The sequence below is a fragment of the Lissotriton vulgaris genome, chromosome 1_1, assembly GCF_964263255.1.
Source record: "Lissotriton vulgaris chromosome 1_1, aLisVul1.2, whole genome shotgun sequence".
Classification (NCBI taxonomy): domain Eukaryota; kingdom Metazoa; phylum Chordata; class Amphibia; order Caudata; family Salamandridae; genus Lissotriton; species Lissotriton vulgaris.
This window is the reverse complement of record NC_141685.1, coordinates 1514141977-1514168778: the sequence shown is the minus strand read 5'-3', so window position 1 is coordinate 1514168778 and position 26802 is coordinate 1514141977. Positions and strand designations below refer to the sequence as shown.

General features: G+C 43.1%; 1 protein-coding gene across 2 annotated transcripts in view; it reads right to left on the bottom strand.

Annotated features, from left to right (window-relative positions):
* The window catches only part of TUBGCP6 (tubulin gamma complex component 6), a 747379-nt gene that overhangs the window by 706856 nt on the left and 13721 nt on the right, over positions 1 to 26802 (bottom strand). The window contains exons 2-3 of one of the 2 annotated variants that reach the window (XM_086967433.1): positions 2423 to 3253; positions 812 to 975 (exon numbers count right to left, since the gene is read on the bottom strand). In XM_086967433.1, the coding sequence (XP_086823559.1) occupies positions 812 to 975; positions 2423 to 3187 (929 nt within the window). In that variant the 5' untranslated portion in view covers positions 3188 to 3253. The remainder of the gene's footprint in view (positions 1 to 811; positions 976 to 2422; positions 3254 to 26802) is intronic. The other variant, XM_086967436.1, reaches the window with a different exon arrangement.

Below are 26802 nucleotides of genomic sequence, written 5' to 3'. Positions count from 1 at the left end.
AACACTAGGAGAGAAAGCTTGGGCATTTGATTGGCCATGGGTTTGCGTCCAAAAACGGAGATCTGCTTGGAGGAATGAGCTCTTTATTTCAACACTGTGTATTCCAATGCAGTACCATTGCATGGCCCTGTTGACAATGAGGTTGAAGAAGGAAAAATGTATCCCTTTACTTGAGCCAAATGTCGAAAATCTTAAATCTTAAGACAAAATCCACCTTCTGCATTATGTTCTGTTGCATAAACAAGGCTGTGCAACCATGCAAACAGTTATATAGAGCGTCTTCCTGTTACAAGGATGTAACAAGGTGATTATATCTTAATTCACAAAAAACGACAACATGAAACGAAGTAGGATGGGAACTGCTTGTGAATAGTACATAACCAAGGACGTACAACGTTGACATTTTGAGTACTGAAATAATTAGAGTTCAGTGGAAATGTGCTCTACTGGGATATTCAGCTAATCTGTTGCATTCAAGTTGGTTTGATATGTAGTAAATACACAATTGTTCAAACTATTTTATTCTACACTACCAATACAACGTGCATTTTTTTTCAACAGGGACTTTGTTTCCCTTGAAAAACAGTGTTTTATCCAAGTGGTTGCATAAAACAAACCTGAAAAACAGAATCACAGTTTGATGGGTGTCGTTATGTCATTCGGATACGGTCATAGCCATTCTGCAGTAACAAATCAGGGCAGAGCGCGAGTCTGACATAGAGTCAGATTGTACAGTCAAGGAATTTAGAATGGCTCATCAATTGCTTTAAATCCCTGGAGGTTCATCACACTTATAATTCAGGTGACTTACCACCCAATTCTCTCCCAACACCGCCGTTTGCTGGGCCCAAACGTAAGCAAAGCATCCCACAGATCGATATCCGGAGTCATACTGGGTTCAGACTGGGAATCGGGAGTTAAATTAGATGCAGACTGAAATCCTTCATCATCCGATTGGTCTACGCTTTGAGGAACCTTAGTATGAGACACAACATACACTAGTAAAAATAAATAGCAAATGTAATTAAAGCAGTGACATCTCACACTAATTAAAGGTGATAGGCCTCAATAAGTTGGCACTGTACAGACACTTACACCGTGAAGTCATGGGCAATTTACAGTGTTACTTGTACTATGGAAACTATTGTCAATGTCAATGTACTTTTTATTTAATTGGGACAGTTAGCTATAGAAGCATCTATTACATGCCTGACAAGTGAAGCGATTAAATTAATCTTAAATGACCACACAATAACAAGGTATAATTTTCATATATTAAATCTATGAACAGAAAAGAGATCCAGTAAAAACGGCATATCATCCATTCAACTGTTGCCGTGGTTTCCTTATTATGCTAATAATTAAATCGACTGACATTCTTGAGGAACGAATCCGATATACAACTGTATATATATATATATATATATATATATGATTTTTGGCAAGGATTTAATTAGGAGCCCCTCTCAATAATCACATTCTAAAAACCTGCTTTAGAAGGATCCTATTGGAGGAGGTCCAAGAAATGTGGATTACACCACTGGGTGTAATTAGGCTCTAACGCTCCCAACTATGACACCTAAACGTAGGCACTAGGACCGGGACTCTCACCTCTCACAATCCAACAGATGGTCACTTGAGTGTAATTTGTTTAGTTAGCAGAACGCCCACCAATTGAGTCTAAATGTGCAAATACAAGCTTATAAATTGCTTGCAGGGCATAGAATTGTGAGTAAAGGTGTGTTTTGCATTGCTTTCGAAGAAGTAGCAAAGGCAGAATTGTTCTCAAATTCTGGGACAGTGAAAGTCACAAAAGTCACAGCTAATACCGAAAACCACTATTTTAAAGTGAAGAAACAGTAGGAGGAACGTGAAACTGATAAAGGCCATTTGAGAGGTTATTCTGACCAAAGCCAATAGGGGCTCGTCAAAATGGGGAAACATGGCTGAGACATGGCATTATGGTACTGTTCTGAAGAATCTGCAGCCAATGAAGAAGGAAATTAGCCATACCAAATTATAGAGCATTGCTATAATTTAAACTAAAATAAATTCAAACGAGGCGGATACGGCTTCATGGTAGCCTTCAATACTAAAGAATGGGATGATGTATTCTCCTCCAAAAAGCGCAAACGCATTTCATTGCAGAGCCCTGGCCTCTAAATAGAAATGCAGAATAGATTATGCCCATCACAGTGGATAGAATAACAAAAACAAACATAAAAACCTTTAAATCAGATTGAATCTGCTGAACAAGCACATGGAAATTTAAAATCAAGGGAGGGTAAGCTACAAAGCTTAAGCAAATCTTCAAATACTGCTGCAATGGTTTACACTAGTGGAAAATAGTAAAGTAAACAATGTTTGGTTGAAGTAAACAAGACCTTTAATGTCAAGCCTTAATAAAGGTAAAATCACTTACTTTTATTGCAAGTCCACAGAGGTCTGCACTGTCAGGCACTGGTGGCATGTCTAACTTTATGTCCATATCATAACTGCGGCTATGGACAAGGGCTCCAAACAATGAGACGCGGGTTTCTTTCTCAAATCGGTCACTCACTGGGTAATTCTGGGAGAAAAAGCCAATGTCAGGAAGACCGGTTCCAGGTGCAGAATCCATTATTTGAAGTGTCCTCTGTCTGGTGTCACTTATCTGACATTCTTCGTTCCCAATGGATGCGCTGATGTCGGCCTCAAACATGCTCACATCATAGTAATCATAACCTTGATATTTTGGATTACGCCCCACATGTTTATTATGAAGGAAGTAGTCTTTTCTCGGGGGGCGAACTTGAGGAGGCCCAGTTCCCGCCAGCTGCACCAAGAGTTCAAGCACTGAGCTGATCTCTGTAACAGGCCTGCAAGCTGAATGTTCTAGCTTTTCCACTAGTGCCTCCATCCGGTCTGCTTCGTCCCCTCTACCACTGAGCCTCAGGTCAAAGGACAGCATCAGAATCTTGTTTTTCACTGGGAGTTTGGAATGGTTGGGCTGCAGCTTGCGGACCTCCTCCTGGAAGAGGTTTGTGAAGAGGGTTCCATATGCCAGCTTCTTCAGGTCTCGCTTAGCTTTGCTCTTACTGACTCTTCGTCTGCCCAAACAGGCCTGCCAAGAGCACTCGGCCATGTGAGCTTCGCACAAGTCACCAAAGAGTTGGGTGATGCCTGCCATTCTTGTTGTAGACTCCATAGTGTTCGTTAGGACTCAAGCATCCTAGAACCGAACATTTGGTAAAGATTGTCCACACTCGAACTGCTTTAAAGTAAAAGGAATAATTATTTTAGCATGAACAAGATAATCAATTATTATTTCACAATGTATCGAGTAGCTAATTACGACACTATCTTCTATTTACTACCAACAAAATAAGAAATGTTTAATTATCACACTAACAAATGATCCACCCAGGAGTACTTCCCAGTAGCAGTCGGACCCAAATGAAAGAGACCATATTTCTTCATGTACTTTTTATTTTAGTAACAGTTAGGGGTGTTTTGCAGGCTCAATAGCAGCAGTAACACACACGGAAGGGCTGACATTTCTTATTGTCATGGTCCTAAGCAATTAGCATTATAGCACACTAATGAAAAATAGCCACACAAAAATGACATTCTGTACAAAGCATACAAAACCTGCATATCACTTTGGAACACATCTTACTCTGGTCCGATAACAAAATGTGCAGAGCAAATTCCCACATGGAATGTCTCTGCACAACTGCGAGTGGGCTGGAGTTCTCACACCTAGATTACTTTTGTGCTTGAACATCGGACCGGATTTTACCAGCAATAAGTTATGGCTGGCAAAAGCACTTAGAGAAGGGGCTGAACTGCAGTCCAGACCCGCTTTGCGTTAAAACAAAAGCTGAGGCATGAAAGAATGGAGAGGGAGTGTATATTGCTTCTCCCTGCCAGGTGACATCTTTACCTTCCCATCTCTCCACAGCCCATTCCCTGCCTACCGGCCCTTCACTGGAGCCCCTGGAGACATTGATCATCTATCTGCTCAGAGCAGGCGGGGAAACGGTCTGAGTTAAACGAAACTGACTTGGAAGCCGCATATTGGAAAAAAACTACTTTTGATCCAAAACTGTACTCCAATTACAAAAAAGCATGGAGGGAGTACCTCTAAGGCTGTTTCTCCGGCCATTGAGGTTTTTCAATTCAAGGCTCAACCAGCCGCCTTGTATGGGGGCAGAACTTTGGGGACCATACTGTAAACGTAACTTTAAAATTGGAGAAAATAAATTCATTCATAAGTTACTGTTTCTACCTAACAGAACCCCGATGCTTCCTGTAATACTCGACCTCAATCTAAAATGTACAGATAGTCTTGCTGTATTACGCCCCCTCTTATTTTGGGTAGGAATTTGGTCAACGGTTGGGCTTGTACATTACAAAAGGTGCCTGCAAGAGAATGAGTTTTGGTCTTCTAAAAGCCATTCCGTGGTTTGACCACGTGTCGATCTGGTTTTAAAAAAATAGGATTACCACATTATTGGGATGTACCTTCAGATTTGACTAAGGCATGCAGCAAGGTTGTTAAGTTATCCTTCTGGAATTATATGAGCAGTACTTTCCAGCATGATTCCAGCTTAGGATCTCTAACTACATCATTTCTCTTACTCAAAGATATACCCCAGTTCGAACCATTGATGGACGAGGTATGCCCTCAAATTGCCAAATGATTGTACATGAAATTTAGATATGGGGTTTTACAAACAAATGATAAGAAATCAAAATGGGTTAGTAACCGCATTGACCAAGATTATGACAAATGCACTTCTTGTAAACATTTGATTGAAGTCGAGGAAGATGATGCACATATCTTTTTTTCTGTCCCTTATATGACACTCCAAGAAAAAGATGGATTAAACCACTCTGCATTGCATTGAAGGTAAGGCACTGTAGAGAGGCACAACGTCTACTTAAGTCTGATACCTCACCACTGGTGGTTTTTTGTGTATCTAGATTTCTTGCCGCTGTGATAGTCATTAGAGCTAAAAAGGGTTTGAAACTGTGATATTTTATTTTTGTAATATCAGACATAATTTGTTTTTAAATTCTTCAATTGTTATAAATAACCCAGTGATGGATTTTCTAAATATTTAATCTTGTGAGACAATTAGATATTACTTGTCATCGACAATTAGTAATTTTGAGGCACGTGACTAAGACTTTATATATAAATCCTTTTTAATATAGAGTTTTTAATTATTTAAACATTTTATTGTATTATGAATTTATTGTTTTTAAATGTAAATTTAGGACGGATCTGGGTAAATTGTGATGTCTTCCACCCAATCCACTGTGACAAAGAATGCTATAGCCAAGATCTGGATGGAAATGTGTTATATTATTTTTATGTACTTTTCTGGTCTAAAAAGACCGAAATAAAGTTAATTGATTGAAAACCGAAGCTGAGGCATGAAGGGGTGGAGAGAGGAAGTGTATACGGCTTCTCCCTGCCAGGTGACATCTTTACCTTCCCATCTCTCCACAACCCATTTCCTGCCCACCGGACCTTCACTGGAGCCCCTGGAGACATTGATCATCTATCTGCTCAGAACAGGAGGGGAAACGGTCTGAGTTAAACCCTACAGAATCGCTAATTCTCTTCGACTTGTTGCTGAAAAAAATGGATCAGGACACTTATTTCCCATTCCAGGGGTTTACCATGTAATTGCAGGAATTCCATGGGGCGATTCAGGCTGGTATTGTATATTCAGGTCACCCACAAATTCTGCATGGTATTCTGCATTATTCGTAATAGAGTCCTCATTGTATGAAATGAGGACTTTTTCCATACAATGAGGACTCGATTATGAATAATTTAGAACTTACCTACGCTTTATTTGGAATTTATGACCATTCTTCCTCCTGGGCACCATTGGAGAGACCAAGCAATCAGAAAAAACGTCAAAGCTTTATCTCTGACAACTCCTAGCACACTTTTGCTGTGAAATGCCTGTTATGCAAGGAATCCTTGGTTAAGTCGAAACCTACCACAGCGGAGCTATCTGTTTGAGAAAAGACTACTTGTGGGCATTCTGAAACCTTACCTGGGAATCAATTACACCAACTGCTTACCATTGGGTTTGTAACTCACATTTTCTGACTTTATATTTGCTGGCTTTGATTTAGGCTACCCAGCATGTCTTCATACCTTCCGTGGAGCAAAGCTTGTTTACCATACCTTTTTAGGTCTCGCCTGGCGAAAGCAGCGCATGCGGTGCTCTCGCTATTGAGAGTACCTTTTGTAATTGATTCTGGCGAGGGCTTTCCTGCACGGCTGCTCTTGCCATTTGTCTATAGCAGACAGCATGCGCGTGTCCGTACGGACTGAGGACAGTCAAACGCCATCTTGCGAAAAAGCTTTCGTTGTCATAGCAACGAAAATGCTGCTTCCTGTACGCAGCTTGTTTGTTTTACAATCGATTTCACTTTTGCGGTCGCTTTCACTGATCACTTTCACTGCCACTTGTTTGTCTGTGCACGGACCTCTGCTATTGTAGGATTCAAGAGCTGTGGAATATTGTGCGGAAAAAAGCGCCTGCCACAAACTATACCTTCATATCACAAAAATGACGTTTGGTTGTTAACCTTGAGGACTAAACTTTCTCTACGTTTTTTAAATTAACAATTGAACTTTGTGAGGACATCTTCCTGTGGGAATTAAGCCACCGCTTGCCCAAAAATCAGGACAAGAAGCAAAGTAATGTTAATTTCCTCCAAGATCCTGAGGTATTGTGAAATAAAAGCATTTTTGGGAAATGATAGCTGTGTAACATGGTTGTCACATGAAGACTGCAATTCGGAGCTTAGCTTGCAAGCAGGGTTTGTCGTCTTAAAGTGAACAATGTGCCAAGCTCAGCAGAGGTGAACTGCAGTTAGAGTGCAAACCAAGTAACTCAGCGCTATAAAGAGATGGCGTGCTGAAGGTGGCACCTACGATGTTGCTCACTTGTTTCAACAACTGTAAACCAGGATGTCTAGTACTTTGAGGGGGGAGCTGGAGGGCTCTTTTCTGCATTGCTGTTTACATTTATGGCCCTGACAGGCTTCCATAGAATCATCTGATCCTCACATGCGGTCGGTCTAAAACCGCTTACACATCGAGTTTATCCAGAAAAGGGCAGCGTGTGCAGTATTTTTATTTCTACATCTCGTGGCTATGATGAAGTCTGTTTTCGAAGGGAAAAGTGAGTGGCTCTCCAAATCAAACAGGACCCCTTCCAAGCCCAGTGACCGCACTGCCTTCAATATTAAAGTACAGATTCCTAGGTGATAGGTCCCAGGCTGTGACTTCTTGCCGCCACAGGTGTAGTGACGTTTGGACACCACTCTCTCCTCAAATGTCACATACATAATACCGTGCCCGATTTGGGCTGGAGACTCCCGGTTTTTACAGCAGGAAAAGGGGGCCTTTTAGTTGCTTCACACCTTAAATTGCCTTCACTACAACGGAAGTCAGTGGGAAAAATAAAGTCCACCGTATTGTTCTACAAAACTTTCCTCTTCTCCAATGTTTGCAGATATGTAGGGTGCAAGATTTTCTGGTTGCAGGAGAAATCTAGTGTTTGGTGACGCCTCAGGCAGCTGCCCGTATTGCCATAGAAAGGGACATGTATGGGCTGCAGGTGAATTTAACTGGTTTTCGCCTAATGTGGGATGATGAAATGCGGAGGGTGGTCGATGTGGGGTTTAAACCTTCTGCAGACATCTGTGTGCTACTTGAGGTCACCAACTCCACATATCTGGTCGTCTTCAGTCTGAGGTGATAACGTGCCACTGGGGGTGTAATGGCAACACCTGTTATTTATAGCATTACAAAAACGCAGCATCCATGGTGACAAGCACCTTATGCCAAAGCAAACACTTAGTTCTTCGTCACAGGAGTCCATGTTGAGTTTTTTAAGTGTTGGAGTATATAGGAATATTCAGAATCTCTAACTACTACTTGAGGTACACCGGCTATTTTGCTCAGCTGAACATACTCTTAACACCATTGCATCCAACAGGTGGTCCCCATTTTATTCTTAAATTGATAAGGAAACAAACCCTTACTAGCTTTGAAGATAGCTTTGTGGGGCGCCTTTTATGACTATGAACCCCTAGAGGTAATATGGTGGCACAGAGTTGTTACCTTGGCTTAGTTAATAAGGCAGGCGTTTAGCTGTATCCAGGCCTTAACATGACTGTCTCGCCAGCATCATGGATCCTTTTGTGCACCTTAAATACCAGCATTGCAAAAAGCCAATGTCAATAAATCTGCCTGTAATCTGCGAAGGTTTTGCAAGACCCTTTCTGCGTGACCAGGTTGGCATTTTTAATTTTGCCACTACTGTTATTTTTGTCAATACTTGTTTTGTACGCAGCACACATAATTACAACACAGACCCAGATACAGCTAACCATTTAAAAAGCTTCTGGCAGGCGTCTGTGAAGGCCATAACCCCACTCCCCTCCCAGGGATTGTAAACATCAAGGGGCCTTCATGTCGAGCTCAAAGACCTCATAATAAATCAGGTCTTATCTCCGGGAAGCTCATTCCTTAGCTGCCCTCTAGCCAGAGACAGGAAGGCAGGATTATGGTTCCAGCACGAGACAAGCATTTGCAATGCAATAGGCCTCGCATTTACGCGCGTTTAAACTATTGCCATTGTAAATGACAATGCCTTTTATTCATCTTTTAAAAACAAAAATAAAAGGCATTGCCATTTGCAATATTAATAGCTCAAACTCTTGTAAATGAGAGACCTATTGCATTTGTAATGCTTGTTGTATTCTGCCACCAGTCCTCCTTTCCGTAAACAGGCCTTTACATTTTGTTCTTACCTTGTCACATTTGCTTTGCATTCAAACACAGAGGTCAAATGCCAGGCTCTATCTTCAAAGGGAGCATGGTGTTTACTTTTCTTTCTCGGACTTCAAAGTGAGAGGATTGATATGTAAAACTGTATGTGCAAATGCAATGGTCATTTCAATTGAAAATGTGTTATCTGTAACGGAAGTGCCCTACCACACTGTGCATACTCTAAACTATGCCACTCTACAGACTCCAGTCAGAGTCAGCAATTTACTGTATTCAGATGACCTTGTCTTGCTCAGCCACACCAGGGTAGGCTTGCAGACTACTGGATTGGCTGTCTCCCTATACCATCGAAAACGAACTGGAATTAAACATATCAAAGAGAAAGGCAATCACCTATGGGTTAAGAAAATACCAAGGTGGCAGTTGGCAGTTCAAGGGTAAAACTATTGATAGGGCCGTTTCATATAAATATCTGGGGGTCCACATGGACAGAAGGGGCTCGTTCTCTAAACATAGAGAGGAGGAAGAAGCTAACGCTCTGACAATCCAGGTGGCATTCAAGAACCTCGCAAGGCAGTTGTGCGGCCCAAGCTTGACCCCTCTTAGAAGCATTATGAAGGAAAAAATCTTCAATAATCTCAATTATGGTCAGGAGATCATGCAGGGGAAAAATAACAGCCTTGTGAACAAAATAACAAGAACTTTTAAACAAGTTCTGAGTCTTCCAAAAACCTCATCCCCTGCACAAATACGACTTGAGTTTGGTCTCCTAGATCATCGAGCGGTAGGGGCTGGAGCATTCATCAGGTTGAGTAACAAGCTACGCACTTCTAGAGAAGGAATTTTGGAGGCTATATTGCGGAAGGAAATTTTAACCAGTAGCATGGGCGATCATACCCATGCTACCTACAAGATTCCTTAAAACTCTTGGAAGAAGAAGAAATGTGGAGCTCCAACCAATCGCAGCAGGCACTCAAAATTAGAAGGAATGTCCGCTTCTGGTTCTTCCACTCGGGCAGAGCCCAACTGGTACAACGCAAGCATGCCTGGTCAATCATATCAGGGTTTAAGCCAGGGGTTGTGGCGCCTCATATGTCATGCAACTACTGAGTGCTGAGGAAAAAAAGATTTTGGGCCAAAGATTGGGAGAATGGCCATTCCTGTACCACTTGCCAAGTTGGCGCCGCACACACACTAATATAATGTGAAGGGGGTGCGGGAGCAGTAATGAAACAATTGAGCACATGGTATTTCTTTGCCCTGCACTTCTCAAACAATCGAATGATCCTGCTATGGGGAGTATGGCACAAACTTGGTGTTTGCGCATGTCGACAAGCCATTCTTGCATCCATGAATCCGGATAATCCAGTGCTTCACATACGGTTCACCAAGTTTGTTACAAGAGCAGTAAAAAGACTTACAAACTGTGAGAGACAGTAATCCAACAATTGTTAATTCATACTGGGGAGAACTAAGCCAGTTGTTTTGCTGACCTGTTTACTTTACTGTATTACTTGACAGCAGCCGAATATGGTCTTTTGCACATTGTTTTATTGTACTCTGCTTTGTGCGACCTTGAAGTTTCTACCATCTTAAGTAGGGTTTTTATCTATTCACAAATAGAACTGTACCATACGTGGATTAGTTAGTAGTTTTTTTAATAACGACTAGTGTTTTGTTCCATTGTTTTAGTATGACGTTAAAACTCAAATGGATCATTACAGTTTTTGTGTCTTAACAAAAAGGATTTATCGTCTAAATGTAGTCCACATTTAAACAGCATGAACAAATAGAGACTATGTATTTTCTGACGGGTGTTGATTAGGTCTTTAAACAACTATTTACTGTTAAGAACCATACCCTCCAATTATTTACTATTAATTCGCGACGGTATTAATGGATTAAATGGCCGCATTTAGATTTGCTTTTAAAAGAGCATGTGGAAATAATGAAAGTGAAGATACAGGAGTCCAGTTAACGCCCTTTTACTGCCCCATGTGCAAATATTTTAGCAACTGTCCGACATATTTCTATTGTCGCATGTCCATCATTGTAATGATTTTTATTAATCAAACAATAAAGTATTCACAACCCTTAGATCACGTGTGATCATAATCCCATATCACTACTGCTAAATATACCAGGAGCGGGGGAGGTGCACATCAGTTTTCATTTCCTCACAATTTTATCACAAATCTAGACTACTGTTAGGTCATGTCAAATCCTCTCACTGAATTTTTGGGTGTTAATACACGCACAGCTTCTCCGTTGGTGGTGTTGGATACAATGAAAGCTTATATCAGGGGTATCACAGCGCAGTTATTTTTAGCCAAAGAAGGATATACAATATAATACCAGACAGCTCAGCCAGGCAATTGTACAATTGGAACTCTCTCACGCTTTAGCTATAAGCTCTGAGAGTCCTAATGAGCGAGCCCTTCATGCTCAACTTATTAATTAACATTTCAAGATGGGGAAACATTTGAGGGAGAAAGTGCCTGCTAGCTACCTTAAAAATAAGTCTTTACAATAGTATTATGGGGAGCAAGTCGGTCTAGTCATGGACCATCAAATTTCAGATAGAAAGGCAAGATGTCTGATGCAGCGCATTAAAGGCAGTGATGGATCGACTCATACCCCCCCCAAGCTGTTGCTGAGCAGTTTTCTTTTTTTTTTACCAGGAACTGTATAGCCAACCTCAGACTCTGTGTATGTCGGAACTCATGGCCTGTGTTCAGGGCAGCAGGTTGCAGTGTTTAGAGTCATCTCAGGCATCTGGTTTTCTGACAGATATGACCACTGGGGAATTGAAAGCTGTTCTCATAGCTTTGCCATCGGGCATTGCTGCAGGTGAGGATGAAATCCCTTAGGAGTTTTATAAAACATTTAAGGACATTATAGTACCACTGTTCTTACGGGTAATACAGTGTACTGATGCGGATTGAAAGTGCCTGACATCTGGAATATGACCAATATTATGGTATTCGTGAAGAAGGATAAACCCTCAGATGAGATGGGTTTGTACCCACCCATATCTCTCTGACCAATGCTAAAGCAAAAATCTTTACCAAGGTTTTGGCAACTTAATTTTATTCCATGCACAGACACTACTAGCCACATCAACACAGCAATTGTCGCCTTTGGTGTCGCGGAGAGAACGGGTAAAAAGCTTGCCATGATCCTATTAGATGAAGAGAAGGCTTTTGACCACGTGGCCTGGGACTGTTTGTGGATGATAATGGGGCCTTTGGGATTGGCGACCAATTTTGTAAATGGGTACAATCCATGTATAGGGCGCCCTCTGCTTAACTGATCTATGCTGGGATTTCTTCATCACCTTTTAAGATCCAGCAGGGGTGTCAACTTTCCCCCTTTTATTTACACTCTAAACATATACTTTTAACAATTAGAGCACATGCACTGAGGCCTAGTCAGCAGTGTCTAGTGCACTACAAAGTGATCACACAGGTGCAAAAAGTGGGAGTGAACCTGCAAAAAGCCAATGTCTCACAGGCAGCATGTGAATGTTAGTTGTGGTACAGTTGTCAATGGTTTAGCCCACTCTGCCACGGGCTGGACTGTTCCCATGAGGCACAGGGTCAGACTGATTTGCATATAGCCATGTCTGAACTGGGGTGGCAGAGTGGGCTAAAGAACGGTGATTGATTAAACCCAGATCTTTTGACTGGGTGTGAGTGTTTGATTGGTTCAGATGCTCCGTCCATTACCACCCCCTTTTGTACCGCTTTTGGCTGCCATAAGTGTGGCAGAGTTTGCTCAGACGTGAGTCCCTTGCTCACCTTGCCACTGGATTCAAGCAAGCCGGGCTGAAGACGGCTGGAATGCCAGAAACCGGTCCTCGGAAGCTTGTTTCCGGTCCAGGGAAGGCATGGCTTGGCAGTTCGGGCTGGACTGTTCCAATGAGGCACAGGGTCAGACTGATTTGCATATAGCCTTGTCTGAACTGGGGTGGCAGAGTGGGCTAAAGAACGGTGATGGATTAAACCCAGATCTTTTGACTGGGTGTGAGTGTTTGATTGGTTCAGATGCTCCGTCCATTACCACCCCCTTTTGTACCGCTTTTGGTCACCATAAGTGTGGCAGGGTATGCTCGTACGGGAGTCCCTTGCTCACTTTGCCACTGGATTCAAGCAAGCCGGGCTGAAGACAGCTGGAATGCCAGAAACCGGTCCTCGGAAGCTTGCTCCCGGTCCAGGGAAGGCATGGCTTGGCAGTTCGGGCTGGACTGTTCCCATGAGGCACAGGGTCAGACTGATTTGCATATAGCCATGTCTGGACTGGGGTGGCAGAGTGGGCTAAAGAACGGTGATGGATTAAACCCAGATCTTTTGACTGGGTGTGAGTGTTTGATTGGTTCAGATGCTCCGTCCATTACCACCCCCCTTTTTGTACTACCATTGTAGCATGGCATGGCAGTTTTAAACTGCCAATTCTATCTGTTAAAATACACCATATTGACAGCCCGAAAACCTTCCTTTTAAATACTAATGTCACTCCTAAGGTAGGCCTTGGTCCCCATAACAGCAGAGTGCATTGTATTTAAAAGCAGGACATATTTTTAATGCTCAACATGCCCTCACAGGAACAAACCCCTCAAAGCTATTTTCACAGAAGCAGGGTTCGTAGTTCCATAGGTTGCAATATTAAATCCTAATACAGAATCTCATGCCCACCTAGTAAAATAATGAAAATATTTTTTAAGTTATTAAAAATCCAATTCAATGGTGAAGTTGTATTTTTCTAGATATTACGGATAAGTAAAATTTACCTTTGACCTACCTGAAGTACTTGAAAGCTTCCGCCAGTCAGTAATTGGTATTTCAACACATGTGAGTGAGGTGTGAATTTGCTCCCAGGACCAAAGTGGAATGTTGTTGTGCCCTAAAAGGATGGCATATGGGCTGGACACAAGAACGTTATTAACTTCAAAGATACCTACCCTCTTACAAGGAGATGTAGCTAACACCCACGCATGTAACCTTCGGTTGTCTCCCCAGCCAGGAAGGCCACAATCCCAGAGGGCCTCTTTTGACATTAGTGTCACTGCATGTTTAACATGTCTGCTGGGTTTAGATATAACATGTGAGGCAAACTTCAAAGAAGGAAAACAGAGCGCCAAAACTATTTGTGTGTGTCCACTGTCTGGTTGCTGAAAGCTCAACTTTGCTATACCCGACATCAGTCTCTGATGTTGTTGTGGGTACAGGGACTACCCAAAACAGGATTTTGGTATAAAATGTGTGAGGACATTAGGATTACCACAATGCACTCCCCAGATACACTACAGCCCTCAGAGCACGTTTAGTGTTGCTGAAGTCTTCTGCCATCTTGAAAATGCTCCAAGTGGGTAGAGTTAGCCCTGGGAACCTTTGCCATATTGGTTAGGGTGTCCCCAGGGGTCATTTTCGTGTACTAGCTCGTGCCAAGCTTAAGTGTTGCATCTTCAGACACCCACTTCAGAACACTCCTGGACTTCAGGAAGATCACAAGAGGTTGAACCTGCTGTCTGAAAGCTGACCAGAGCCCTGGACCTGCTCTCTCGCTTGTACCCAGGACAAATAAATGGACTCCAAGGGTATGTGTTATGGTATGTGGCCCCAAGTTGACAAAATCTAAAACATTTATGTTGCAGGGAAGGGAGATGGGAAAAGTCAAAAACTTTTCGTATTTGGGGAATTATTTAATATACAGTTGTCATGGGACACTCTATTGACTAAGAGCGCAGCAGACAACTAGGGCCACTGATGCTTTTTTTTCAGTATGCAGCTTAATTGGGACAGAAACCAGTAAAAGAATTGGTAGTTCTCTATAAAACAAAATGCCTTTCCATCACTTCCCACAGGGCAGGAGTCTGGGGGCATAGCAGCAGTAACAAGCTTCAAGTCATAGAGAACAACATTATTAGAAAACTTCTGATCGTACCCAAAAGTGCTTCTATAACATTCTGTCACTCCGAATTAGGCTTGGAATATATTGAGGGCTGTATTGGCCTAGCACTCTTGCTATTATGGGCAAAAATTTGGCTTTCAGAGGATTTTGCTGTTTTGAGAGCCATCAACAGGGATTGCCTTGCTGTGTTTAATGTTGAGATGATCCTCTGGTTCTACCACCTGAAATGTATGTTTTTTTTTACATTAGTGTATGTGATGTTTTTGTAAATCCGTAAAATATGACCCCTAAAGCAAAAGATATTATTAAATTGGCTTTTTTTGCTAGGGCTAGCATACGCCACTGGCAGCCCCAGACACATCATGTAATGTCGAGTCCTGTTGAGTTTAGCCCTCTGACCAATCACTTACAATTTTATTTAAACTTTATCATGAACCTGCAATATAGATTTTATCTTACAAGGTTTCGGCTAGGTGCAGTGCACTTTTTGGTAGCTTATCCATATGAAGGAGGTTGGCTGGACAACCTTATGCCATATCCTTGTGATAATCTGTCCAAACAAAGCACACGGCACTTTGTATTATTTTTTGCCCTTTATAAAACAATAAGCACAAGATATTTGCTCCCACTATTGAAAGCAACGCCCCTATACTGGTTTTAGTTATCTGTATTCATTGGTCTCTATTGACATCTGTACTGCTGTTGTGAACTTCATAAGGGGTGTCCTTGTATTGAGAAAGTGATACGGATAAGGACTGTCAGAGTGACATGCATCGATACTTTTATAATAATTGTGACACACATTTCTATAAGTAATTAATTGTCATCATAAGTTGGTAATGTTTCTATTTATGGCATGTCGATGTCCTAGCTTAATGTTTTAACATCTTCTGAACATGGTATTTAATTACGTTTGATTGTATAATACTTCTATGAGTGAACTTCCGTTTTAAATTGTTATTTGATTATGTGCTTTTATGATTTGCTTGACGAATCGAATAAATCTTTGTGATGATGATGAACTGCTGGGAGAAATGCACCAGTATAATGACACCTATTTAGGTTTTATTGTTTTTAATTATATTCTTAACCAATATAAGTGTGCACTTGTATCTCACCTAGCTCAGGGAGTAGTGTTGAGCTGCCCATACTCGAAAATAAAAAATAATACGGGTGCCATATCAGACCCTTAAGGAGTCCACTGCTAAGAATTTTTTTTCCCTGAGGTTTTTGTTCCTTTGGTTTTAGTCTTGATATTGTGGTAGAACTTAGACAATTAATGTATCATGATTGTAATTGTTTTATATACTCACATTGTCATGAGTTGTGATGCGTATCAATGCCTTTTGACTGTGATCCTTCGGGATCTTGTTCGCGCTATATAAAACTTTATAAATAAATAAAATCGTAGAGGCGTCAGGTGTTGGCAGGGGCCAGGGGTTCTGACGTGGTTTCGGTCCAGGCACAGACCGTCGCAGACGGGCTTGCCTTAAGCGTGCCTTCTGCGCAGCAGCGGCGCGGCCGTGCAGAGGCCGCTATATAAGGGGAGGTGGGAGGGAGGAGGAGCGGGGCGGCGAAAGGATGCGCGGGGGGGGGCGCAGGGGATGCAGCAGTGGGAAAACGGGCAACAACAGCGAGGAAACAGAAAGAAAAGGGCACAGGGCACAGAAATAACACAGGGAACAAGGAGGAAAGAAACAATAACAAATAAGGCAGGAGCAATACAAGTGCAGTAAAAGGGCACAGGGCACAGATTAACCCTGGGAGCAGGAAGGAAAGAAATGATCACAAATAAGGCAGGAGCAATACAAATACAGTAAAACAGACCTGCAGCCTACCACTGGCCACCAGGGAAGAGGCGCATGTGGAAGCCTGCAGGTGATGGAGGGCCTCAACTCTCCCTCAGCAGTGGCAGTTGGGGCTAAGTGCAACAAACACTGGTGCTGCTGTGCGGCGTGGGGAGCGACCTGCCTATGAAAGGTCAAGGGTCGCTCTCCTCACCACGCAGCGGCCACCATATAAGGGGAGGTGGGAGGGAGGAGCAGCTGGGAGGTGTGAGCGGGGAGGCGAAAGCACTCGCTGGGGGGGCGGGGCCGCAGAGATGCAGCGGCAGGAAAACAGGCAGGAACAGCGATAAAACAGAAGGAAAAGGGCCAGAAATAACACAGGGAACAAGGAGGAAATAACAAATAAGGCAGGAACAATACAAGTGCAGTAAAAGGGCACAGGGAACAGATTAACACCAGGAGCAGGGAGGAAAGAAACAATCACAAATAAGGCAGGAGCAATACAAAAACAGTAAAACAGACCTGCAGCCTACCACTGGCCACCAGGGAAGAGGCACAGGTGGTAGCCTGCGGGTGGTGGAGGACCTCAACTCTCCTCAGCAGAGGCAGCTGGGGCTAAGGGCAACACACACTGGTGATGCTGTGCGGCGTGGATTGATGGAGCAAGGATTCGCACGTAAAGCGACTTGCTCTCATTCATGAACCTCGTCTAACCTTTAATAAGTATTAACCAATCCTGTCCGTCTTAAATTTCACCTTTTCCAGTACACGCGGGTGCCTGAGAGAAGCTCGCATCTGTGTTTATTAATCGTAATGATGCTTGCACTACTGAATGGCCGCTTCGCAGAAATCCAGTCTGCGCATGCGTCGGTCATACCCACGTGATGTGACGCACTCGCAATTTGGAGGGATGTTTTCGCTCATGCGCATTACTGCTAAATATGGCCGCTTGTCTTTAACCATGCTCTCTGCTAGCTCATGCTGCTTTTGCATATCTGTCTTTTCCGCATTAACCCTCAATGCTATAGATATTATAAAGTAAGGGGTGCAGTGAAGCTTTTCATGGTATACAGTGTATTCATTTTTTCTGTGTTTCTAATTTGTTTTCGCTTACTTTTCATGTACCGCGTATCTGGGGGCCTGGGAGTTGGGGAGCTGCGCCATTTTAGAAGCCTCGTGTGGACCTGGTCACATGACATGAGGACCGGGCCTTGCATCTGTGGAACTCAGCCAGCTGGCTACCGAAGCGGAGATGCTCCTGGGAACCTGCCTCATAACCCAGAGAGGAGAAGCTGAATTTCACCAGAAATGCTACATTTGTTTCTTCCTACTGTATGCTCTATTGTCCTCTTCTACACGTATGCCTGGGAACAGGGATTTAAGGGGTGGGTACTGTCATTTGAATACTAAAACATGGGAACGCAGAATTTAGGAGGTGACAAGGACCTATCGAAAGATGAGACCTTGTCACTTGCAACATTTGTGGGTGGTCTGGAGGTCCAAATAGAGTATAACTAGCCTAGTTTAGTTAGAGAAAATTGTCCGACTTGTCCGAGTAGCTGACCTGTCACTGACCCTACGAACTCTATAGGTGATTGATACAGAGCGCTGCGGAGCACTCTGTCCGTATTTTCCACAAGCTCCAAGGGGTGGAAATAGTCTTAAGTGCTGGCGAAGCACTTTGCTGGGAGATTCGAAAACCCAATCGGGGTTACTGGCGGATTCCGTGCAGAGGGGGAGTAACGCAGGCGTTGCATCCGAAGCTGCAGGTGTTGGTCGTGCCCTTTGATGAGCCCAGTCCTGACCCAAAACCTGAGGGGTATCCTGTCCTGACTGTCTCTGAGCTGTACCTGCTCGCCTACTGGCATTCCGAATCCTTGAGGGTCCTTGTCCCCGCCTATTCCCAAACTGACCCGTGGCCAGGGTTAGTCCTCATTCTGTCCTAGGTAAATATATGTGTGGGTGTCCGTCTAACTATACTCTTACTTTTCCTCTTCTTAATAAAGCACTCTTGCCTGTGATATTTTCCTATCGCCTTTTCGAAAGTGACTTTTATGAAATTGTTTATTAGTAATGTTCCACTTTTCCCCCTACCTATAGGATATTATTAAACTGATTGCATATTTTAGCTTGTTCCATTATCCCTCCCCTTTAGTATGGTTGCTGTGAATTTAGTGAAGATAGCTTAGAGTTAGTAATTAGAACACGAATATTAAGTACCCATATTAGCCCTATTCATTCACTCTGCCTTAGTTAAAAATTTGTACTGATTAGCATGTTCCCTAATGCGCATACCCTGTAGTATTCCTTAGTACTCTATGGTGCTTGCCTTAATCCATAGCTACATTTTGGTTTTAATCTTGATCATTGATGTTCTGATTTGTATCTGCCTTATACTCATGGCATTTTCATTCTAAACTTACATCATATAAACTTTTGAAACCCCATCAGGTGTCTGTGGTCATTACATATCACCAAGTGACATTAAATGTACTGAATGTGTAAGGTATTTTAACTCAATTTAGGACTCTTGTCACCTATCCACTGATAGCTCCTGATCCATCAGGAGAAATGTGCCTGTGGTAAGTCAGGTACATGAATAATAGTGGTGAGAAAAGTCTCCCTCTGAATTACTCATAGTAGCGTGGAAAGATCACCTGGTTCAGGTAAAACACAGTCATCAAATGCACGCCAGGGCCCAGTGCGTGGAAATTGGTAAACTAGTGACCCGGGTGACCTGCGCGCTCTATCAGTAATTTTCTGGTAGCAGAAGTATGGTTAGGACTAGTTAAGATAGGTAGATAAGATAGTTAACAAATAAACCATGAAAATAAAAATATGCTGCTAGATTTCAATGCTGCTATATTGATTACATTGCTTCAAATATTGCGCAAAAGTTTTATATATTTTTTTGATTGCTTTGCATTGCTGCTATATGTAACATTAATAGAATTGTCCGTAAAGTGTTTTATGTTGTCTGAAATCCCCGGGGAATTGTATAGCGGATGGTGAGTAGAATCCATCTCGCGCAGAGGTCGCTTGTCAGGAGGAAAAATTAGTGCATGGTTAGGTAGAACTGGAAGCGCTAATTAGGATCTTTGTTGTATTTTAATGAATGATAGCCTCGAGTCCTATTGTGTAAAACTTCCATTGTGATATCACCTAGAAAGGGTCACAGGAGGAAGGGGTCATAAGGTCTCCAAAGCTTGCATGGTAAGCAAGGTAGTCCACTGGTGAAAGCCTGACTTAGTATATATCCCGGAAATAAGTGGATAAGTCAGAGGAGTAGCAGGTTCTATATTGCTCGTGTGAAAGGTTAGGCAGTGAAGTCTATCCGAAGTGAATGAAAAGTAGACTGAAGTGGTTTTCTTGTAGCGGGAGAAAAACGTTCTTTCTTTTTAGGACACTCCGACACAGTGGCGAACGTTATATATTGTTAACTAAAATAAGCACTTGCACTTTAAGAAAAATGCAAAGTTTCTGTTACCTTGTGAAGGAGGGAGTCAGTCGGAAGGCTGCTCTGACGTCACTCCGTGCCGCGCTGGTATTGGTCAAGACAGCGGGCGTGTAGTGAAGCTGGAATTGTAAGGGAGGGGTGAGTGCCAGAGCGTGAGACCTCGTCTCGCGAAAGGCCGCGCACCCATTGGACAGGAATTTTTGTCATTACTGTGTTGATTGGTTGTTGCGAAATAGAAGTCGCGCTAGCATTGGAAGCACAAAAGTAAACAAAATTAATCAAGCCGAGTTCGAAGCTAGTCTGGAAAGGTGTATGTGGTATCCTGAATTCTTGCCTAATCCTCAGAATCTAGGTTTTTATAAGGAGCAGATGCTAAGAGGTAGACCTTACAATATGTACGGAGGAAAGAGAAAATTGTCATTTGCCGAAAAGATTAAAAACTATTTCAAGAAAGATAAGCCCATACGAACTAGGGAGGGGGTGATCATTCCACCGCCAAATACTCCCGCCTCCTTCATGATGTTTGATAAAGGGTATCATACCTGTGTATGGTTGGAAAATTGGGTGAGGTACACGGAAGATGATGGTGTCTTAGCATTTCCCCTTAATGGTGCCTTTAATGGTAGGATCCTGTTTAACTTAAGAACCCAAATGAATGAATTACATCCCCGAACCAGATTAACTCAATACGAAGCATTAGAGGAGTGGGAAATTGAAGCTCTAGAACGAGACAGACCCCGAATGGATAAGGGAGTGAGTAAGTGGTATCCAAAGGTCCAAAAAGAAACTAAAGAAAAGAAAATGCAACAGTGGAGACAGAATATGATGGTTGAGGGACTGTTTCCAATGTTTGGGGTACTCGAAGAGGGGAAAGGGAAGTGTACGGAGAAAAGCCGACACCTCATGGCTATGGGGGACTCAGAGGATGAACACCTAGAGGATTTATTGATGAAAAATCCACCTCCCTATGTTGCAGAATCACAATCTTTGAATTCACAAAACCCGTTTTCTAAATATCCAAGATGTAGGAGGGCCAGTGAGACAGATGTGACGGGTACGGAAAGCAAGGCCAGTGATAGTGATGGGTTTTGCAGACCTAGTTCCGCAGTCCCAAATTACCGACCTTTTGGGGAAGGCCGACCAAGTTTGGCCCTTCCGACAGCCCCAAGTATTTACCCTACCTTGGTACCCCAAGTGATGCATGACAATTCTTCAGGAAGGTTTTTGCATGAGCGGGAAAAGGAAGCCCTGAACAAACAGCGAAATGACTTAATTCAGACCATAGCCCAGATAAATCCCAGTCCGGATTCACTGACTATCCCGGTAACCATTGGTCCTGCTATACCTCTTTATGGGGATAGACTGACTAGTCCAAGAACTCCCATTATTACTCCAATTGTACCTCCCCCAAGAAAAGAGCTGCTCATAGTCGATGATCAAGAAAGTGAATGGGAGTCTGTAATTTCTTTAATGGATCTGCCCATAAGGGAACCTGGAACAAGTGTGCCAAGGGCAAGGAGTCAAGCTAGGGCGAAAGAGGTCCTGATTGAAACCACTTCAGGGGTCAGGAGTGCCACTGTAGTAAGTCCAGAAGAATTGGATAGGTGGACCAAAGAATTAGAAAAAGACACCCCAAAGGACACACCTCAACCCAAACCTTTAGAGATCTATAGACTAAGAATAGAGATCGAGGAACTTATGGCCGGTAATGTGGGATTGGATAGATTGAACACCCTTAGTGAGGAAGAATTGCTGTTTATCAGCAAAAGCCTTACCCGGAACACCAGAGTGCTCCATGAGAGATTAATGGACACTGCCGCTGACATGGGAATTGATGTTAGTCGTTCAAAAGTCCTTCAGAAACCTTACAGAGCGGACTTTTCTGACAAAGACTTAGAGAACATGAATGTGTCAGGAAAATAAACCCAAATAAAAGAATTACTGAAAAGCCTACAGAAATGGGGAGATGTAGAAAAATTGAAAACCCGATGGGCAAAGAAAAAGGAAGATAGTAGGGTTAAACCCACGGCTTCAGAATACGTACTAAAAGAAGTAGGGCCAGCAGAAAAATGATGTCCCATGAGAGAAGTACCTGGGGGAAAATATGTACATGTCCCTTGGTCCAGACAAGATATTGTGTCATTTACTAATGACTTCCCAAAACTGCGGGAGAAACCAGTTGACTGGTACAGACAGGTCGAACGTTTCATAAAAGTTCAGAAATGTCTTCTGAAAGACCTGGATGGGTTTTTCGACATTGTGGTGCCTGTAGATTTGTGGACCGAATGCAAAATTGAAATTGATTGGCCCAGTGATGAATATGAGAGAGACTCCAAAACCGGAGCTCCCTCACCCGAGGTAATGAGGAAGTATGATCAAGTCATACAATACCTGAAGAAAAAGGTGCCCGCAAAGGAAACTGATTGGACCCGAATAGATAGAACTACTCAAGAGCGCGATGAAACCGTCCACTCCTTTTATGAAAGGTTACTGCAAGTGTTCAAAACTTACAGTGGAATCGATAATGTGGACATGAAGGATATGACCCATTTCAGTTACCGATTCGTGTTAGGATTAAGACCTGAAATATCTCAGTGGATTAGAGATAATAAAATCAGTTGGCAAGGTAAGCCCATAGATGATGTCCTGAAATATGCCAAGTATTGCGAAGATGAAATAGAGAACAAAAAGAAAGCCCTCAAAGAAAAGGTTATGTGGGCTCAAGTGAAATTGGCTGAACAGCAAGAAAAACAGTTAAGTAAATTGAATAATAATACTAACGCACAGAATCCCACTGCTGGGGGAGGAGGGAAACCCCGAGTAAAAATGAGTCGAGAAGAGGCTATGAAGAAATTTCCCTGTCACAGGTGCGGTCAGATAGGGCATTGGAGAGACGAGTGTCCACATTTGCAGGCTGGTAATGCCCCCGTAAATGGTTTAAATCCACAGGTGCAGAAAGAGGGGACACGGAAGAACCAACCACAGGTAAAGCAGCCTCCGTTGCCTCGCGCTCCTAGACAAAATTATAAGAATCAGGCTCAGCAGAATGAAAGGGCCGAGGTGTGGGATGGAGAGAATGAAAGGAATGCCGCAACTTCACAGTTTTTGTTAAACGATTCTTTCCTTTGTGATGATCAATACTGACGGGGCCTGAGGGGGGAGGACAAGGAGTGCGTACTTGGCGCCTCCTTACCGGTAGACCAGACAGGACCATACATTGAAGGAAAGGTTGAGGGAAAAGATGTCACCTTTTTGTTGGACACTGGTGCTACCCGTTCCACTGTGAGAACAGTGGATGTTCCTAACCTACCCCTCTCGGGAGAAGCTATCCAAGTAGTAGGTGTTTCAAATCAAATAATCAGTACTCCAGTAACTGAACCAATGGAGATTTCCATTGGAAATTTCAAAGAAATGCACAGATTTGTGGTCTGTGACTCCAGTCCCGTGAACCTACTAGGACGAGATTTGTTGTGCAAAATGAATTGTACCATCTTTTGCACACCAAACGGCGTCGAAATTCAGACCCCAGATGAAGATAGTCTGTATAAATTGATGTTACTAAGACCAGACACAGAAATTAAACTCCTGTCTATTAAAGACTTACCTGAAGAACTACAGCTAAAAGTGGTACCTGAAGTGTGGAATTTCACTGGGAGAGATGTAGGCTTGATGGCAAATGTAGACCCAGTTAAAATAGCAATAAAAAGAAATATGCTGTTTACCCAAGAACCAGACAGTACAAAATGAGTGCCGAAGTAAAGGCTGGAGTCGCAATTAAGGTAAATCGATTGCTCGAAGCCAACATCATACAGGAAGTGATGAGCAGTCCCTGTAATTCGCCCATAATTGGAATTAAAAAGCCTAGCGGAAAGTATCGGGTAGTGCAGGACCTGCGCAAGGTAAACCAAATTGTTGTACCTTGCTGTCCCATTGTGCCCAACCCCGCAGTGATACTGTATCAGATTCCTTGGAATGCGGAATGGTTCACAGTCATTGACTTGTGTCATGCATTCTTTTCCATCCCATTGCATCCCGAAAGCAAATTTCTTTTTAGTTTTGAATTTAACACCCATGTCTATGTCTGGAAGCGTGTCCCCCAAGGGTACACTGAAAGTCCTTCGATTTTCAACCAGATCTTAAAAAGATGCCTTGAATCTTTAGTACTGCCAAAGGAGTCTATTTTGGTACAGTACATAGATGACCTTCTGGTGGCGTCCAAAAGTCAAACCGACTGTGTCACTGATACCATTGCCTTGTTGAATCACCTAGGGAAGGGAGGACATAAAGTATCACCAGACAAATTACAGTTCTGTAAGAACTCAGTGAAATATCTGGGGCACCAGATAGAAAAAGGGATTCGGAAAGTTACTACAGAAAGGATCAGAATAATTCGAGAGATGGAACTACCCAGAACCCAGAAAGAAGTAAGAATGTTCCTGGGAGTTGTAGGGTACTGCAGGCAATGGATTGTGGGATTCGCTGCTCTAGCCAAGCCGTTGATAAAAATGACCAAGAAAGGAGTGGAAGACCCAGTCAGTTGGGACGATGAAAGCATGACCGCTTCGGTAAAATTGCGAAATTGCCTGTGCTCAGCTCCTGCCCTAGGAATGCCTGATTATTCCAAGAACTTCGAACTGTTCTGTGATACAAGAGACAATTGTGCGCTCTCAGTCCTGACGCAGGAACATGGACTGACTAGGCGTCCAGTGGCCTACTTTTCGGCCACTCTGGATCCAGTGGCTGCTGGATTACCCGGATGCCTGAAAGCAGTAGCTGCTACTTGTGCTAGTCTAGAACAGAGTGAAAACATTGTTATGGGACATCCTGTCACTGTATATGTTCCACATTCAGTTGTGATCTTACTGACCCGAACCAAGACCCAGTATCTCACCCCTAGTCGGCTGACTAAGTACGAGAGAATTCTTATAGGTGCTGAAAATGTAATCATCTCCCGGTGTAATATTTTGAACCCTGCAACACTGTTGCCCATTCCCCTGGATATAGAAGAAGATGAGGTTGAGCATAACTGCATGGACCTAACTGAATTTAGCACTAAGCCACATCCTGATATCAAAGAAATAGCCTTACTTGATGAGGATCTTATGATGTTTGTGGATGGCTCATGTTTAAGACATGAGGATGGAGGTCTGAGTGCTGCCTATGCTGTAGTTACATTGGAGACAATCATGGAAGCATCTTACCGGTGCGACATAAAATCTGCACAAGTAGCAGAATTAATCGCATTGGCAAGAGCTTGTAAACTGGGGAAGAACAAAAGGGTAACTGTTTATACTGACAGCCAGTACTGTTATGAGGTTGTTCATGACTTCGGCCAACTATGGTTACAAAGAGAATTCATGACTTCCTCAGGTACCCCTATCAGAAATGGAAAGGTGGTACAGAACTTACTGGAAGCAATCCAATTGCCCCAAGAATTGGCTGTGGTCAAGTGTGCGGCTCACAGGTCTGGAAATGATGATGTGACAGCCGGAAACCGATATGCTGACCAAATCGCCCAATACTGTGCCAGATACAAAATGTCCCTCCAAATCAAATTATGGGGAGGTGGAAGCAGCTGCCAACTTATGATGTTTGAAAGTGTTTCTACATGGGAGGAGTTGAGAGACATACAACAGGCAACAGACAGGGAAGAAAAAGACAGGTGGGAAAGGGATGAATGTACACCGAGAGACGAGGATGGTGTCATGGTTTACAAAACTGGTGTGCCTGTATTACCAGACAGTCTGGTAGCCCCAATGGCTAGGATCATACATGAGGACACACATATTGGAGAGATGCCATGTGCCGTATGTTTGACAAGGTATTCCGTAACTCAAAGTTCAGGAACATAGCGGAAAAACTTTGCCAGAGGTGTTTAGTGTGCCAACAGTTCAACGCAGGAAAGAAGACAGTAGTGGAACAAAGTACGATTGGGAAGGCAGAAGGTCCCTTTGTCAGGATGCAGGCGGACTTTATCCAATTGCCCATGTGCAAAGGATACAGATATGTCCTAGTCATAATTTGCCTGTTTTCCAGATGGGTGGAGGCCTACCCAGCTAAGAAAAATGATGCCATAACTGTAGCCAAATTGTTACTTAGAGAGCTGATACCTAGATTTGGAATTCCAGAGACGATTGAAACAGACAGAGGTGGGCATTTTTCCAACAAAATCCTAAAAGAACTCTGTAAAGCCTTTAAGATCGAACAGAGGCTGCACTGTGCATATCATCCAGAGGCTTCTGGAATAGTTGAACAAGTGAATGGCACCATCAAGTCCAGGCTGGCGAAAGTGTGTGATTCTACCAAAATGAACTGGATAGAAGCTTTGCCCCTTGTGCTGATGAGTTTGAGAAGTGTTCCGAACAGAAAAACAGGCCTAAGTCCCCATGAAGTGCTAATGGGAAGAGTGATGCGACAGGCATGGGTACCTGGACACAAACTGCTAAGTATTTCTGATGATTTAGTGCTAGAATACTGCAGGCAGCTGGGTGACCAAGTGCGTTCTATCTCTCACCAGATTGGAGAGACTGCTGTCGAATGGCCTACAACTCCAGCACATAAACTGAGACCAGGTGATTGGGTGGTGTTAAAGAAACACACCCGGAAGAGTTGCCTTAAACCAAAGTGGGGAAAGCCGAGGCAAGTGATCCTTGTAACCACAACTGCTGTGAAGTGTGCGGGCGTACCGAAGTGGATCCATGCCAGCCATACGAAGCCAGTGACAGGAGAAAACGCGACTGAAGCTGAAGGTAGCACAGCTGAGGAGGCTCCAGAAGAGGGTCCAGATCTCGCTGACATCGAACTACCGAGCTCAAGTCAGGACGTCGAGTGGTTCT